This window comes from Gastrolobium bilobum, unplaced genomic scaffold (genome assembly GCF_033153095.1).
Source record: "Gastrolobium bilobum isolate Gb01-03AN ecotype WA unplaced genomic scaffold, APGP_CSIRO_Gbil_v1 utg41344, whole genome shotgun sequence".
NCBI classification, from domain to species: Eukaryota; Viridiplantae; Streptophyta; class Magnoliopsida; order Fabales; family Fabaceae; genus Gastrolobium; species Gastrolobium bilobum.
Genome location: NW_026895367.1, coordinates 19,056 through 37,651, shown reverse-complemented (window position 1 = coordinate 37,651; position 18,596 = coordinate 19,056). Strand labels below are relative to the sequence as shown.

At 32.4% G+C, this 18,596-nt stretch overlaps 1 protein-coding gene across 3 annotated transcripts; it reads left to right on the top strand.

The window, feature by feature from the left end:
* The first annotated feature begins 3,488 nt into the window (after window positions 1–3,488).
* LOC133307346 (general transcription and DNA repair factor IIH subunit TFB4) lies at window positions 3,489–12,243 on the top strand. Of its 3 annotated transcripts, XR_009751025.1 has the most exons (13): window positions 3,489–3,695; window positions 5,810–5,896; window positions 5,977–6,065; window positions 6,153–6,429; window positions 6,613–6,659; window positions 7,250–7,287; window positions 7,373–7,418; window positions 7,583–7,636; window positions 7,736–7,804; window positions 9,213–9,289; window positions 9,674–9,769; window positions 11,743–11,879; window positions 11,980–12,243. XR_009751025.1 is itself a non-coding variant. In XM_061507849.1 (12 exons), exons 2-12 carry the CDS (start codon window positions 5,866–5,868, stop codon window positions 11,804–11,806), a joined length of 888 nt encoding a protein of 295 aa, XP_061363833.1. In that variant the 5' UTR covers window positions 3,489–3,695; window positions 5,810–5,865; the 3' UTR covers window positions 11,807–12,243. The 3 variants fall into 3 exon arrangements, 2 of the variants coding, with proteins under 2 accessions (XP_061363833.1, XP_061363841.1); XM_061507849.1 differs by having other exon boundaries at window positions 11,743–12,243; XM_061507857.1 differs by lacking the exons at window positions 9,213–9,289; window positions 9,674–9,769; window positions 11,743–11,879; window positions 11,980–12,243 and adding an exon at window positions 8,537–9,206.
* Window positions 12,244–18,596: the final 6,353 nt, after the last annotated feature.

Sequence of the window (18,596 nt, the reverse complement as noted above, 5' to 3'; positions counted from 1 at the left end):
GTATTAGAGATATAAATATTTTTTTATTTTTACTTGAGATATTCTAGATCTTTCTCTTTTGATCAGTAAGGAGATGCACTTCATGATTATTGTTAGAAGCAATGATAATATCGTCAACATATACCAAAACAGCAATGAAACATGAACCGGAAGAGCGCACACAAACAATGAATGGTCAGACTGTGATTGAATAAAACAAGTGAGATCATGGTGGTAGAGAATTTAGCAAACCATTGTCTTGAGGCTTGCCGAAGGTCATATAGCAACTTATGTAGTCGGCAAACAGCATTGGGAGGTAAAGAAGATTGAGTAGAAGAGTACCCAGGTGGCAAATGCATGTAAACTTCCTCAAAGAGTTCTCCATGTAGGAAAGCCTTATTGACGTCGAGTTGAACCAGAGACCTGTTGTTGATAGCAGCAAGTGCAAGAAGAACACGAACAGTGGTGAGCTTGGCAACCAGGGAGAAGGTTTCTAAGAAGTCAATACCTTCCTGTTGAGTAAACCCCATGGCCACTAAACGAGCCTTATGTCTTTCAAGTGAACCATCTGATTTACACTTAACCTTGTAGAGCCGACGACAACCTACAACTTGTTTGCCAGGTGGAAGGGAAACAATGTACCAAGTCCTGTTAAGTTCAAGTGCTGGAATTTCAGCTTTCATGGCGGCTTGCCATTCCTATTTTTTTTTTTGAAAAATCTGGGATCCTTAAAATATTTCCTTGGGCTTGAAGTTGCTCACTCCACCAATGGTATTTCTGTTTGCCAAAGATACTATGCATTGGAAATTCTTAAGGATTCTGGCCTTTTGGTTGCAAGCCACGTGCCACTCCTTTTGAAGCTGGACTTAAACTTTTTGCATCTCATGGAGATCTCATCCCTGATCCTTCGGTGTATAGTCGGTTAATAGGCCGTTTACTTTACTTGACAATTACCAGGCCTGATATTTGTTACAGTGTTAATTTTCTCAGCCAATTCATGGCATCTCCTCGTGTTCCACATCTTCAGGCTGCTCACAAGCTTCTTGGCTATATTAAACATACAGTTGGTCAAGGCATTTTCTTCTCTTTATCTTCTGCTATACAACTTAATGCATTTTGTGATTCTGATTGGGCTTCTTGTGTTGATAGCCGTCGATCAATTTCTGGGTTTTGTATCTTTATTGGAGACTCTATTTCCAAGAAACAAGGTACTGTTTCCAGATCATCCACTGAAGCTGAATATAGGTCTATGGCTTATACTACACGTGAATTAATTTGGTTGTTCACTCTGTTCAAAGATCTTCATGTTTTACATCCAACCCCTGCTCATCTGTTTTGTGATAATCAGTTTGCACTTCATATTGCTGCCAATCCCATTTTTCATGAACGCACAAAACATATAGAGATCGAGTGCCACCTTGTTCATGAGCACATTATTAAAAGCACTTTGAAGACCTTTTCTGTTTCTTCATCATAACAACTTGCAGATCTCTTCACTAAACCTTTGCTTCCTTAAAAGTTTTCAGTTCTTGTATCCAAGATGGGAATTCTGAATATCCACTCTCTATCTTGAGGGGGGCTATTAGCATATATTTTATATTTTGTAATTTTTCTTTTCTGTTGTAACCACTTCTAGAATGTGCAGATGTGGATTTCTGTTATTTTGGACTGATGGTGCTAATATGCATGCACCATTCTGTTACATTTCTCTTAGCTTTTATTTTATTTGCAACTTGTATTCATCATTCAGAGCATGTAATGAAATATACAGATTTTTCATTACTTCAGTTCTTCTTCTATTAGTTATCAATAACTAATAGTAACAAGGTATATTTTCTTCTGTTTTTAATGTAACCTCTTGATCTTCACTTTATCAGCCAATTCTAATGCTGTTTGTAGTTTTTCTATTTCCAACCGTTGAAATATTCACTTACGATTTGATTCCCTAATTTCCATAATTGGTAAATTTCTCTATTATGGAACATCAGATGAAGTCCAAATAGGGAGCCCATGCCTGTTGCATCAAATAAGACCATAGCGTTACCCAGAAATTGTTACGTGGGCATATTTGGTTTAACTCATTTATTTTGTTCATGGAGTTTCAAATGGGCTTCCAATTTGAAAGGTTGTATTAGAATTCAACACTTGTACGGTAAAACCAAATCATGGTATGAGATTATATATTTTGATGCCCATGTCATACTCACCTATAGTTTGTCACGCAACACTAATTCAGTTGCGTGTCTCAATTTTTGCATTCGTCCCTTCTCTTGACTGTTGAATATCACTTTGAGAAAGGAGCAGCATGGAGATCCTAGGGACTCTCAAGTCACTAGCAGATTGAGATTATGGTTAAAAGCAGATTGGACTATTCATCTTGTTCATACCAAGAGAGAAAACAACAAATGTGCTCATTGGTTAGCTAAAGCTGGGCAGACTAATAATCTCCATTTCAAGATTTTTAAATATCCTCCTCCTCAGTTGATGGAACTTATAGTTGCTGATACTAGAAATATGTCAAGCTTGTTAGTTTCTGATTTGTAATTTCTTTCTGTTTCTGGGGCTTAGCCCCTCTTTATTTACAAAAAAATAAAAAATAAAATAAAATATCACTTTGAGAACTATATACATATGAATGATTAGATCACAAGGCATGATACTTATTATTATTATTATCTGAATGAAATTTGATGGACTACACAGGATTAATTAAGCTATCTGCCAAACAGTCATTAGGAACCTTGTGATATCTTAAGCTTGTTTTGTTGAGGGATGAATTTATTATTTGGTTAATTGAATTGATGATATACCTTTTAATTAACTCGTCTTGAACCCTCAGAAGAAAATAATATATAATAATAACAATAACAACGACAACATATTATTTTAAAAATACAAAATAGCAAAATATTAATAAAAATCATTTTTATAATGTAACATTTAATTTTATTATATTATAAAAATAGAAATTTTATTATGCTAAATAATAGGAGATTTAATGACCCAATGGGTGCAGCTCAGTTGGTAACTTGGCGCTGAGTTAGTGGGGTTGGATATGTGTTCGATTTCCGCTGAATGCATTCTTGGGGAGGGGGCTGAACCTTTAGCCATCACTGTTCCCCCGCACTTCGGATTAGTCCCATAGCCGGCTCAAAGAGTCGAAGCTCGTGGGGATACCGGAGGGAGCCAACTCGTCTCAAAGAAATAATTAGGGTTGGGTAACTCCAAAAAAAAAATAAAAAAAAATAGGAGATTTAATGAAGATACTACTACTTGTACAAAATTCAGTTCCGAAGAACGGACACTGCCATTTTGGGGAAAATTACACGTGGGACATTGATACGTTCCGACACGTGTTTGACATGTGATCAATTTTTTAGGACACATTGATTAGAGGGACATGCGATTATGACGCGATGAATGTATTTGGACACGTTTTGACATTTTTTGTACAAATAAAAAAAATTACAATTTAAAAATAAAATCAAAATATTCAATAAAAAATAAAAAGTTTAGAACCCTATGTTCTTCTGTCTTCACTCTTCACGACGCTGCTACTCCTCTTCTTCGTCATCTCCGACCCGTCGCCTCTCACCTCATCTCTGTTCGTCGTCTTCGTCTCTGGTCTGAATCAGCCTCATCTCTGCTCGTCGTCTTCGTCTCTGGTCTGAATCAGAAACCGTTCCTTCCTTTGATTTTGATTTCAACTGTTTAAGGTAAGTCTCTTTCGATCCTGATTTCAATTGTTTCTTCCTTTGATTTTGATTTCAATAGTTTGTTGTCTCTGCTTGTTGGTCCTTCCATTATATATTTCACCAGTGGCATCTTCTTATTTGTATTTTTAATTTTTGCTGATGTATGTTATTTGGCTTCGGTCTCAAAAATATGTCCCCCCATAAATATGAAGTAGCGGAATCTCTGGTTTTTTTTTAAGTTAATTTTGTAATTAAATTAGAAAATTTTACTTGCAAGCAACATATTTTGTAATTATACCTTGTTGATCTGATGTGTTAAAGTCCTCATTTGAAAGTTCTTCATATGATTCAATCCGTTGGAGCTAACCTTGTTCAGTATAGATGCCAAGCAGTTGATTTTTTCTTTTGCTCTTTTCATGATTTAGAGTCTTATCTTATCTTTTCTTTTCTTCTTTTTGGCTGTTTTCCTTCCATTTGGTTATTTTAATCTTAATATTGAATTGTAGGATTTCCATGTCATGTTTGATGGTCTAAATACAAAGATAGAGGAAACAGTAGTTATGGGAGATGTGAGACCACAAAGGCAGAGGAGAATTCCTTCATGGTTACCGGATTATGTTTAGTATCGTGCAATAAGCTCATGTGGGTAGTTAAGTAGTTTGTTAGAGTTGTTAGGGCAATATGATGTGGACTGATGTAATTGGGGGATAGTATAAAAATCCTTTTTCCTTCTTGTAAAAGATACTCTTGATTGATAATAAAAAATGGTTCTTTTCTCGTTGTTCTTTTCTCTGAGACATATCACCTAACATCTGGTGCTTCTATTTTGAAGCCAGCAATAAACTGTGTGACTGATAAGTGGATTATTAATCTACACAGCCAAATGTCAGTTGTTAGCCACTAAGCCCAATTCCAATGCTATACTTCTTAATCTATTATATTATTCTACCACAAAATTTTAAGAAGAAAATGATGGCATTTGTCAGCACTCAGTCAGTTGCAAATTAATTAGTTAACATTCTCTCATCCATTTGTAGCACCTGGACTTCAGAAGATAAAAATGACGATTTTTAGCTTGAGAATATAAACACTAAGAGAAACAGAAGAGCCATAAAAAACAATGTGCAAAGCCAAAATTCAAGCCTATCTCCCCAGCAAAATCTCTTCTTGTATGTTGAATTTCCTTTATCAACATTGAAGTCCTCAAAGTATAAACTGATTCCTGGGTCTCTCATCCTTACCTCACTATCATGCAACACTGAATTTGAGACACCCTGAACATTGTTGTTAACATAAATGTTGATGCAACAACAATCTTTTGGCTCACCCTTGGTGCTTCTATGCTGCAAGCGCATTGTTGCACCAACGTTCTTTCCATCCAAGTTGATGTATTCAAATGAGCCATGCTTGAACTTCGAGTCCATGAGGAAAAGGGGAATCTTGCCCAAGCTATTCAAATTAGATTGGACCGTTTTCTAACTCACCTAGTTTTAGTTCCGCTAGATATATTGAGGACAAATTAAATAAGAGATTAATGTATCTGTAGGACACTCCAAACACATAAATCCAATTTATTTTGCTCCTTTTGTCATTTGGATTTTTTATGCACTAAGATTATCTCATTAACTTTATTTTTGTTTGACATAGTTATAGAATTACAATATGAAATTTGAATATTTGATTAGTTATATGATTTATTATGAGTTGCTATATGTATTAAATGTAAATTATATTATATATATTAAAAATATTATTTAATATCAAAACGTGTCCCAGCGTGTTGAAATTTAGCATTTTTTAGAATTAACGTGTCGGAGTGTCCTGTCGTGTCCGTGTCCGTGCATCATTGGTGGCAATAATATATTTACAGAATTTATTATTATTATTATTATAAAAAGAACTTGAGCCTCCCATTCCTGAAAATGTTAAACAAGGTCTTTTTAAAGTAAGAATTATTCTAAAGTGAATTAAATAAAAATATTTATTATTAAATTAAAATAAATTAAATTTACGAGACAGTCTAATTAAAATTAATGCCACTTTTATCCTTATAATTTACATAATTAAACCCGTGTAATATTAAGCTTACGCTGCTCATTGTGATGTGTTGGCATTTTGCAAAATTGGCAATAAAGAAGTTTGAAGTGAAAGCAGCGTTTACTTCTCTTCCCAGGGGACACCACACCACACCATGCCTTCTGCACCGTCAAAACTCTATGCAGGTTCCATTGGACACTCTCCATCGCTCAACATACAATCTGTGCTTGCACACTATTGACATAATAATTTTGTTTCGTTGCAGATGATGTTAGCCTTCTCGTGGTGACGCTAGACACCAATCCTTTCTTCTGGAGCACTTATTCATTTCCCTTTTCCGATTTTCTCTCTCAAGTAATATGTATATATATACTCTCTTCAACTCAATGCTATTCCTAAACCCTCTGCTTCCAATCTCAAACATCTTTTTTTTTTTTGCAGGTACTTGCTTTTCTCAATTCAATTTTGCTCCTCAGTCAAATTAACCAAGTCGTCGTTATCGCCACCGGCTGCAATTCATGTGGCTATGTTTACGATTCCACTTCAAACAAGAACCATGCTTCCACAACCGGTACAATGCCCGCACTTTATTCCAATTTTCTCCACAATCTCGACGAATTTGTTGCTAAGGACCAGAAATTGGCAATGGCAACTGCTAACGCACCGGGAACTGTTCCACCTTCACTGCTATCGGGGTCCTTGTCCATGGCCCTCTGTTGTATCCTGCTACGCTCATTTTATTAGTTCTTTGGATTGTGGCCAATAAAAACACCTTTTTTTAACGATTAGGGCTTTCAATTTTTATTATTCAACTTTTGCCTTTTACTGAAATTGAATGATTTCACCTTGGACTTTGTATGTGCATCCCTGAGATTTTGGTTTGACCTGATTCGATAATCAGATATACAGAGAGCTTTTCGTTCAGGACCCATGCATCCTCAACCTCGGGTAAATCTGTTCTTACATGGAATTTTATTCTACACTTGAATATGTCTATGATGGACTTCGGTATTTTCTTGTATTACTGGGCTTCCTTGTTGGTTGATATTTGAGCTGAATGGATATTTTGAAAATGATACTTAGGTCCAGTCTGTCTCTGTCATCTAAATGTTGACAGTGTGGCCTTGGGTGTTTGAAATCATTGATGCTAAATATTGTGTTCAATATTACGTCTACATGTTGTTTCTCTTGTTTGTAACGAACAAGTAAAAATAAGGATTTGGTTTTCTCTATAAATTGTTCTGAGTTCAATATTGTTTTGGATAGTTCCAAGTTATAAATGATTATTGACATCTACTGGATTTTGAGCTGGTTTAAATTGGAGTATGAGTTTTCCAAATGCCCTAATGGAATTTTTTTATATGATTTGTATTTAAATTGATATGTAGGCCAGTGCTTGTTATAGAAATCAACATTCTGTTAGTATTTTCAACTGTTCTTCCTTTATTTTTATTTTTTTTTGCTTCTTTATTTTACCATTTTCTTTCCAATTTCCAGATTTTGAACAATTACATTTTTATTTACTAATTTATGAACAGATTTTATGCTTGCAAGGATCTGCTGACGGACCAGAACAGTATGTTCCTCATGATCTTAACGTTTTTTATATTTAATTTTTGCATTGACCTTTCACTTCAAATCACACTTTCGGTCCTTTTTAGGTATGTTGCAATCATGAATGCAATATTCTCTGCGCAGCATTCTACCGTATGTTTCTAATTTTCACGTTCCTTTTGTTTCATTTTCTTGCCTACACAATGTTATGTAGTCAGACATTTTCAGCAATATATTTATATAACTAACACTTAAAGATTGCTTGTGTTTTTATGTGTTACTAGTATTTGTGTGTAACCAATATTTTTGTAATGCAGGTGCCTATAGATTCTTGTTATATTGGTCCTAACAATTCCGCATTCCTCCAGCAGGTATTAATTTATTAAATACATACACATTGAATGAGTTGGTAATGCAGTTGCAGAATTTGTTTTATTGACTCTAATCATTTCTTTTATGTTATGAATTAGGCTTCATACATAACTGGTGGCATATATTACAGGCCTCCCCAAATGGACGGGCTTTTTCAATATCTTTCAGTAAGCTTGTCTCTTAATTGGCTCTTTTGAAGCAATGGTGTTATCTGTGATATAGTTTATCTTTTGGCTCTTAAAGTTTATGATTAATTAGTGGTCTCTGACCATATGACCAACAAATATGATTGTATTTAGTGGCTTCTTCCCCCCCTTATTTTGTCTTGTTTGCTTGATGCCAAAATTTTCTACCTTTATTTTTTCCTTTTTGTTGAGATTTGAATCGAGCTATGCTTTATGGGGGTCTTATATTCTCTTCTGATTTTGGAAGATGAAGAGGAAAAATGGACTATAGATTGAGATGCATTGGAGTGCATCACTATTCTGAAATTCCATACAATAATGACTTTAATGCTTTTATTATTGCACCACCAGTTGACCTCCTGATTTGGGGTCTTATATTAATGTGATTGTAGGTTAATTTTAACATTCTTCAAATTCTCTCTCTCTCTAAACTCCAATTTTGTTTGCCACCTTGGCCTTGTTTATAATTCAATATTTTTGGAACCAATTCGCGCGTATGATATACAGCTTAAAAAATGTGGTGAAAGACAAATAATATGATGTTGATACTAGTGTCCTCTGTTCACAAACCCATTTCTTGCTTATACGTCAATAGAATAGAGACTGAGATCATGTCATTGTGTTACTTCATCCTTTGTTTTAAGATTGGTGAAAGCTTTTTTTCAAGCTTTAAGGAATTCATAACTGATTTGCAATTGCATCATTGTGAAATAGGTTATCAACCTGAATGCCTTTAGAAGACACGCAGAAGAAATGAATGAAATTCAGTGTTATTTTCCTTCCTTCCTGAGAGGAAGTTGTTTCGCTGGCATGGAATTGGTTTTAAAAGTTGATGATACAGCTAATTGCTGTTTAACAAATAAGTCCTGAAATTTATTGACAAATCTCTATTTGGTAGTACTTCAAGATGGAGAATTTGTTTATTTCCATTACTGGTGTGTGTGATTAGAGCTCTTTCTTTCGTGGTTGCACTTCAAGATGGTTTGGTATGGTATAAAGTATAAACTACCTGGTGGGATCCTTTTGGGTCAACATAAAATGTAGGAACAATCTTTCAAAATCATGTAGTTTGGTATGCCCAATTTGGGTTCTTTGTTGTATTTACTATGTAGCTCCTAAAAGAGAATGAAACAATTGACTTCTTATTTTCTTCTAAAGAAAAAAATTCAATCAAATAATGTAGTAAATGTGCAAATCTTATGTTTTAACTCATTATATACTACTGTCTCAAACTTACAACTTTAATAACTGGCCTCTGACAGACTCTTGCCAATTTTAAGTAATAAACAAATCATCATATTTTTTTTTGTTTTATAAGGTTCAGGTTATTTGTATTTGCAATTTTACTTTTTGTTTTACTTCTGACACTGTTATAACCTTGTTTATGCAGACAGTGTTTGCCACAGACTTACATTCTCGTGCATTTTTACGGCTTCCTAAATCCGTAGGTGTGGATTTTCGTGCATCGTAAGTCGTTCCTTTCTGGTTAATCTTTTCCTGTTTTAGATTTCTTATTTTCATTTCCCTGTCGTCTCTGTTTCTCCTTCCTGTAAAGCTAGAAACATTTGGATTACAACCTAGTTATCATCAAACTTGTTTTTCTTTTTCTTTTTCTCCAATTGGTCCTTTCTTCTTACCTTTTTATTTTACGTTGGTTTAAAGGTACACAGCTATATGTGGCTCTGTTCTCTTACTATTGAATTTCTTTTTGTAATGGATTATATATGTAATGTAATTTTGAGGGACGTATGCAAGTTGTGTGACGTCAAACACTTTTTGTGCTGGCAATTTTCTTCTGTTTTTAATAGAAATTATGAGACGTGCACATAGATAATTGTATAAAATATGCAGGTGCTTCTGCCATAAGCAAACAATTGACATGGGCTATGTATGTTCTGTATGTTTATCCATATTCTGTGAGCATCATGACAAGTGTTCAACCTGCGGGTAAGTGTTCATTTCTCTAAGATTATATCATGGCCATTTGTTATTCTGTTTCTGTAAACTTCTCATATATGATACTTCAAATGAATGTAAATGTTCATTATTTAGTTTGCATATTATAGGAATCAGTTCAAATTTTACAGAAATCCTCCTCTTTCAATTGTGTGCTTTTATTTCTTCTTTTTTTTGGTAATCTAAGGGGGTTAGTGTGCTTTTATTTCTTTATTACCAGACTATTATTACTTTTTTTGTTAATTTGATATAAGTATCAAAGTTCATCTCTGCAGCTAAATTTTATTGCTGGAGGTGAAAAAACCGTACCTAATTTAGGGGTTAGCATATTAGAAGAAAAGCTATAAGATGAGGAAGACAATGCTTACTGATTAAGATGAAGTTTTTAACCTTATATCTTGGATAACCTCGTGATAATACCTATGCAACCCCATTATGTTCCAGCTTATGCGTTTCTACAAAATAAGTGATAGCTTATTCTTTTCTTCAATATATATATATATATATATATATATATAGAAAAAATATTTCTGTAGCAACTTTAGATAAGGTTATCTACACAACTATCCTTTATAACTATGTACTACCGGTAATACATAGTTATAACATTAAAATTATTTTTTTCTCTCTCTCCACGTCAGCATACAGGTTCTGAAAAGTGACTGAGGAGGGAGAAAAAAAACTTTAATATTATAACTATGTACTACTGGTAGTACATAGTTATAAAGGGTAGCTGTAGATAATTTTATCTAAAGTGGCTGTAGAAATGTTTACCCTTATATATATATATGAGAAAAATATTTCTCAAGTCACTTGAGATATATTTATCTCCGGTCATCCCAAAACTATGCCGTTTTGTTTATTTATTTTCTCATATTAATTGATTCACTATTGAATGATTATGATTCCCTTTTTCTCTCTCTTCTTTTATCACCATTGGTCCATCTTTGTATAGTTATGATTTAGTGACCGGACAAAAAGTTATCTCAAGTAACTTGAGAAACGATAAGCCCTATATATATATATATATATATATATATATATATATATATAATTTAGTCCACCTGCTATATTGCTACTAAAACTCTAAATTCATCATATATAAACTATTCAATGAATTCAATTGTAATTGATTTTGTTTTTGAATATATAAAATTTACTCTATATATTATTTTGCCACCCAAGCCTGGAGCATAGCTGCTCCTTGATAGTCGAAAGGTTACAGGTTTGAATTCAGAAAACAATAAAGGTAAAACTGCCTATTAGGATTTTCTTCACCCCTATCCTTGTAAATCGTGATTTAATGGGGGAGTGAATTTAGCTATTTTGCCTTTAGATCTCAATTTTTGGATGAATGTCTTGATGTTACTTGCTTTTTTTCTTTTCTAGGTTTGACAATGCTTTGTGCATACTGGATTCTGGATGCATTATATGGCCTTTATTTTTAATCTCTTCAACAATTCTTAATTGCATAATAGAATGTGAGAAATGAAATGAAAATTCTAGCAATTGACCTTTGAGAATCACTGGCCTGAGAGTTTCATGGGAAAAATAAATTCCTTGTGAAATTATTATCCCAAGGATTTATTTTAAATGAGTATATAGAAAAGACTAGTGAAAAGAAGACCTGCAATTTATGATGAATGTGTTGCGTCTTTGACTCTTCGGTAATTTCAAGTAGTATAGAAAATTCCGTCAATCTTTAGGCAAAGTTTCACATTCTTCCACCCTAGAATGGGAACTAAAATAGAGAAACAAACGTGAATGCACTTGGAAGGAAACAGAAACACGAGTGACAAAACTATGATTGGCTTCAGCCATTCAGGATGGTAACTGTTATTGAGACCTCAGTTGTTTGTTGAGTGGTAACTTGGTCATTTGATACTGCACTATACCTCCTGGTAAATATAATTTACTATGTTTTCATTTACCTCGGTTATTTTGTGTCTCTGCACGTTCTGCAGGTCTGTATTTGGCCAGGCTCAACCAGATGTTGCCTCAGCAGCCGACCGGAAAAGAAAGGCTTGATACATTATGTTGTATCCGGGCGGGCGCTTAACATTTATTTTGTCACGTCCATCAAGCGAGCTGACCGGCTAAGGTTCTCTTCCATACATGTAGCATAATGCAATTTTGGAACCAAATTCCTTTTTCGTCTGTCTTGATGGGAAACTGAAGTTTATTATGGGAGATCATTGTAGGTCTAGCATCTACCTGGATAATTAAGTGCTTAACAGGATCTCTTTGTATGGGAGCTGCATAAAAGGCTTTTACCTGAAAGGTCTCAGCTCCTTTAGAAAGCTATGATTTGCATTATGTTCACATGGTCCGCTGAGTTCTTTATTTAATACCATCTTTTCCTTTCTGATTAGCTATCATGAATTTGAAAATATTGTGAGTAGTATGGGTGTACTGAGCACTCTACATCCTTTACCAAATATGAAAAAAAATAATATATTTATACTATCCCTATCTTTATGATTATTTCATGCCCTATCTTTTTTTTTTTGGATAAGAGAATATCTACTCCTGTAATGTGCTTGTTGTATGGGGAAAGCCTCAAAAGTTTGTTCAATTAAAAGGTGTGTCTAATGATGGCTAACAGACAACTTAATGAAGAATGTGGATTGATGACTTTATGAACAAATGTCTTATCTCCAATCCAAGTTGATGCAATGATGTGTTCTGCTCTAATTTAAAATTAACAGGATCCAATGAATTTAGGGTTTATGTAGTGAAAGTATTCAAAATTTCAAACGATAGATTTTTAAATAAAAGAATTTCGAAAATACTTTTAATGGTTGTCTTTCAATACCAAAGTTGTGAATTATATTTAGTTTAATGTTAAAGCCGTTTTTCTATTCTAATATTTTTTAAAAATAAAACTATTATTAGAAAGAAAAATGTTTCTCGTACAATTCAAGTCAAATTTATGATTATTGTATGATTAGATTAGCTTATTTTAAGTTTAAAATAACTTGTAATTAAAATTTTATTATGAAAATATTTGAAAAACAGTGATTTTTTCTTTTAAAGTTAAATAAATTTAAACTTGCATTTATTTTCAAACATAATTTCATTTGAGTTATACAACAATTTCAATACCTGTTGAACATGTCTCATTTTTAGCTTTCCTTCTTCTGCAGAAATTTAATCAAATATAATTTTATAAAAGATCTTATTATAAAAAGAGTTATTTATTTACCAAAAAAAAGAGTTATTCTATTTTAATTTTATAATGAAGAAAGAAGTTAAAAGCTAAAAGAATATGTATATCAACTTTTTATAATTCTAATATTTATTTTACAGTTTTACTCTTATTTTAAATATATAGTTATATACCTACCAAAAAAAATTATATTTATAAATTGTATCATTCACCTTAATAATCATATTAATAATAAATCATTTCATCTTCTTTTCTTCAAAATTATCAAAACAACTTTATATAATCACAAACAATTTCAAATTTATTTTCTAAACTATTTTTTTTAACTTAAACTTAAAAGAATCTATTCGGACATGAATAGATGTGACTTAGACATCTGCGTAAGGGAATTTTTTAATATAGTAGGACCACCATGATCCTTCCATTAAGAAATTGACATGTGGATTATTTTTTTCTCCTTCTCTCTCCTATCTCCTCAACCTTTTCTCTCTTTTGAGTGAAATTTTAGTGCACCGTACATAATAAATTCAGTGGGGCGAACGAATGAGAGGCAAATGGATGAGAAGCTTGTATTTTCTGTCAAACTATACGGAGGAAAGAGAATTTTTTCTTTTTAATCCAGGTATCATGCTTTTAATGGAAGGCTCACCAATACCATGCACCCAGTCCACATTAAATATTTCCCTCTCTTTCTCTTACCTCCGTCTCACCAATTTTTTCTTGGGCCCGGAGCACACAAAACTAGCTCCTTCTCCGTATAGTTTGATAGAAAATGCAAGCTTCTCATTGGTTCGCCCCACCAAATTTATTATGTACCGGGTGTACTAAAATTTCATTGGAAAGAGAGAAAAAGTTGAGGAGAGAGAAGAAGAAAAAAAATAGTCCACGTGTCAATTTCTTAATGGAAGGACTATGGTGGTCCTAGACCATATTAAAAAATTTCACAGAGAAGAGAGAATTTTTTCTTTTTAGTCCAGGTGTCATGCTTTTAATGAAAGACTCACCATGTAGTCAGTCCACATTAAATATTTCCCTCTCTTTCTCTTACCTCCGCCTCACCAATTTTTAATTTTTTTTTGGTACATACGCCTCACCAATTTTTTCTTGGGCCAGGAGCACATAAAAACCTACTCTTGCATAAGCACTACAATGTTAGAGCAACTAGGTCCAGAGTGTTACTTTTCGTTTCTTGATTCTCAGCCAATTCCAATCTTCGAGGAATCAAAGGTTATTAAATATCTATTATAAAATGGAAAAAATGTTTGTATTTTAAAATGATTCAATTTATGTTATTTTACTCCCATAAAGAAGCGAGACCATACCTTTTCTTTTTGTTCACTCTCTTTTTCTTATTATTTATCTTTTTCTCTCGCTTAAAATGACACAATTTTATATCATTCAAAATTAAAATGACACATACTTTTCCCTTGTAAAATAAAATAAAATCACCTCCCTACCCTCGTCTGATTTGCACATGGACAATACACCGTTCTCACGAGTCCCGACCTGACCCGCCTTACTCCAACAACCTAAAATCACCCCAGGGAGAACGTTGGTATCGATACAGATGTTGAATTGTTTGTCTTTGAGCATGAACTGCATTACATGAAGCAAAGTTGAGTGGGATGCTTGCCTCCCACCAAATGAGTGCAAAGATATCCATAGATCTAGCTGGCGTGGCGAGCATAATCGTGCAGCTACTTGAGAAAGGTGATAGGTTGAGGTTCAATGTCGAAGGGGATAGGCTTGGTTGCATCCAGAGATTGCAAATTTGCAATGGTAGATGGTGTTGTATCTTTATGAGTGGCTTTAAGGCTTAAAATGTCTGTCTCACTATTGAGTGATAACATATCAGGTGGGGCACATAAATTTTGAGATAAGAGGATCTGCATCCATTATTCGTAACAACATTCAACAATTTACGATATAAGAGATACAAATATTTTATGAGTTGTAATGATAACAAGGTGGTGTTGGATACTTACTTCAAAATTATATCAATGCAATAGATTCCAAGTAACAGGAAATGAATACAATTAGTAATAAATATAGGAAACATCAAACTTGGAAAGCAAGACAGCGGTTTTCAGGTCAAAGGAATCAGAAATTTTAATATTATAGACATTAATCCTCAAAACCAAAAACGAAGAAATCAGGAAGATAATCATAATAACAAGTATTTGCCTCATCCAACATGTTGTTTACTAGGGAACTTTCAATTATCCACTTGAACTATCCAAGAGGCAAGAACAATTGTCATCACTTAACTCAGCAAATAAGGTCAGACATAAAAACAGCTTAATGGTTGTTATAAACTATCGGACGCACACCTTGTCTATTTTTTTTTTGATGATAATAAACAAGTGAAACCAAATTATCTAATAGTTTATTTAGTTTTTGAAAAATTATTGCATGACTTAATTTGTGACGAATTATGATGAAGAGAATGCAACAAAATTGTCATGAAATCGTGAAGATCGAAGTTGCAAGATAAAATCTTAGATTTCATGTAATGGTTGAATGAGGTGAATTATGGTCATTTCTTGGGTTAGAATCTTTATAGTTTTGGAAACTAAAGAAAGAAGATTTAAAGTTTTATTTTTAATCCAATTAGATTTTTAAGATTTGATTTTTGATTTGAAAAAGAAAAAGTTAATTTGAAGATTTTGATTTTATTTTCAAAAAGATATTTTGGAAAATTTTCTTAAAAATCATGATACAATATCTAGAGATTTTTCCTTAGAATTTGATTTTGAGAAAAAATCTATAAATACCATACCTTGAGTCCTTCTTGAAAGGTTTTTGAGCATTCAAGAGAAAAAATGCGTTGGTCATGTTATTTCTTAAGGCACATTTAAAATAATTTAAGAACCAAGTCATAAGTAGATTTATTGAGTCCACTACTTAGGTTTTATCTGTACCTACTTGCTTATTATTTAGAAGCGTGTAAGGTGATTACCACAAAAAAAAAGAAGCGTGTAAGGTAACTAATTTTGATTGGATTTTTTTCTTGTCCTTGGAGAAAGTCGTGGCTTAGAAATAAGTTGGTTTTTATTCATTGCGAATACAGACGAGAGCCGTCTGGCTTCGGAAAGTCTTTGATTAGACTCCGTGAGAATCTTAGGGTTAGGGTTTTGGAAACCTAAGATAAGGTCTCGAGTTAATTCTTATATAATGGTATAATATGATCTATTCTTATACTTTGAATTGATCGCTAATGGATTTGTCTCCCAATTGAATTGATGTATCCAAATTGGGGTCGTGAGTTTTTTTTGTCTCGAGTTGGAGTTTTTCTCAAATTAAAATACTCTGTTACTTCTTCCCTTTACTCTTTAATTTATCACAATTGTGTATTTTTTTTAAATTGCAATTTTTTTTTTTTTTGAATACAAATTGCAAAATTTTCAATAAGCTTAATCCATCCCCTTTCTTAAGTTAATCCGGAACCTAACATAAACAACAATATCCCCATGACACAAGCAGTGGCATAGCCACATCCAAGGCACCTGCTTGTTTTTTTTTACTTATTATATAATTAATTATAATTAACTAAGATAAAAATTATAATTTGGCACCACTTAAATAGAAAATCAAATACTCAATACAAAGTAACAACAAATCATCTAAATGCAAACAAATAATAAGGAACATGTATAGTATGTTTATTTTTGTGTTTTACCTTTTTTTTAATTTTTTTTACTTTATTCTAATTAATTATGTTATTTATTCTTACTCATATTATTTTAAAAAAGAAAGACTTCTAAACTTAATCACAAAAATGATTAGTTGACCTATTTCAAAATTTGGGACCAGCTAAACCAAATAAACCCATTTAAAAGTAGGAAAAAAGGTTTGTCCTTTTTAAGGACACAATGTTGTATCATTTTAGTTTTTGACATTATATCTTACAGGTAAAACATAGTTATAATATGAATTTTTTTTTTCTATTTCCTTAGTCATAGTGTTAAAAACTAAAAGGTCACAATTTATGTCTTTTGAAAGGACAAAGACTTAACCCTTGAAAGTAATAATCATGAAACCAAATGAATAACAGGACTGTAATTATGGAATTTGAAGGTTCATTGAACTATTGTGTTTTAGGTTATTGTACACACAAAGAATACTCAAAAACCTAATTCCCAAATGTGAGAACTTTCCATCGTGCTCATGGCTGTTGCAAACAAGTGCGATGTTCTTTAACATGAGATATTGAAAATTTAAGCAATAGAGATAATGAAAGAGGAGACGAAGGACAATGCTTATTGTACATATAATTATTATATTTGTGTGTTTTCATATCCTTAGGATAATGTTTGGTTCATTACTTATTATGTTGTGGGAGGAAAGTGAAATTCTTAAGTTTGAAATGTTTACCGAAAAGGTTAGTGTATATTTATATGTTTGCTTTAATATATAATCAACGACAATTGTTCATTTGAATTTTCAATATTATGTGACATTATTTAGTATATAATTTAGATAACTATGTTAGAATTTATAGTAAATTTTTTTCCTGATAAATTTGTGTAATTATAATAAATATTTTGATAATTTAACATGTCAAATTTTTTGACACCATCTAAATTTTTGACCCGGATCCGGACACAGGAGAACTTTTCCCTAATTTATTTGAGCAATAGCCGGTTATAAACTGCGTAGTTAGATCCTTTGGTACAATTCTGGGCTAAGGTAATATAAAGGGGGAACCATGCAAAATATAAAGGTCTAACCACAAACTCACTTTTCTGCAGCTCCTCCGGTGACAACTTCTGCAATTACAATGATGCAAATAGCCTTACATACAGCAGCTTATGAAATAAATCAGGACCCTATTAATCCATATAATTTTTTAACGGAGATGAAAGTACTATTTTAAATTTTTAACAGCACTTTAATTATATGACCTACTTAATTTTTAAAAAAATATAAACTTCTAAATAATATAAATCCTAGTTACTAGGATGGTTAATACTAAATTCTTAGATCAAGACTAGGTTTAATCTATACAAACCCTGCCAATATAAAACGGTTTTATCAATTATCATGTAATATGACATAAAATTAGTCACGTAATTCCAAAATTATGTCATTTTGAAAGTTAGGAGAATTAATAAATGATATTTTGATAAAAATTATATAATAAATAAAAAAAAAAAATTAAAACGCCCTTTATTAATTTTCCTAATTCTCCCAAAACAACATAATTTTGGAGTGACATTACCTAACTTTATATCATATGAAATGACAAACAATAAATTCATATAAAATATTTTGGACTTGATTCAACTTATTAATCTAATGTGAATTAAATTATGAGTTTGATATTTCTTATATTATAGAAGATAAAATTATTTTCTACATACATATAAAAATATGTGAGATTCATGTGGAAAAAAAAAGCAAAAAAAAAAATATGAGTCTCGTACACTCACTTTCATGTATATAGAAGATAAAATTACGTGAGACATTAAATCTTTAAATTATTGGCCAGAACTTTTAAATGTACACCTACAATTTTTTTTTAAAATTAAACTATTAATGAACAAAAAAAATAAAAAATAAAATCCGTTAGTAATAGAAGAGCATGTGTATCCGCACGCACAGTCGCATGCTCAGTGGCATTCGGAGTAGAAAATTCGAGAAAAGAGT

Bases quoted from the DNA above. Each gene is read 5' to 3' on its own strand.
- LOC133307346 (XM_061507849.1), top strand. From the start codon at position 5,866: ATGCCTTCTGCACCGTCAAAACTCTATGCAG. The intron at 5,897-5,976 runs GTTCCATTGGAC...GTTTCGTTGCAG, and splicing joins ACCGTCAAAACTCTATGCAG to ATGATGTTAGCCTTCTCGTG. The intron at 7,637-7,735 runs GTATTAATTTAT...GTTATGAATTAG, and splicing joins ATTCCGCATTCCTCCAGCAG to GCTTCATACATAACTGGTGG.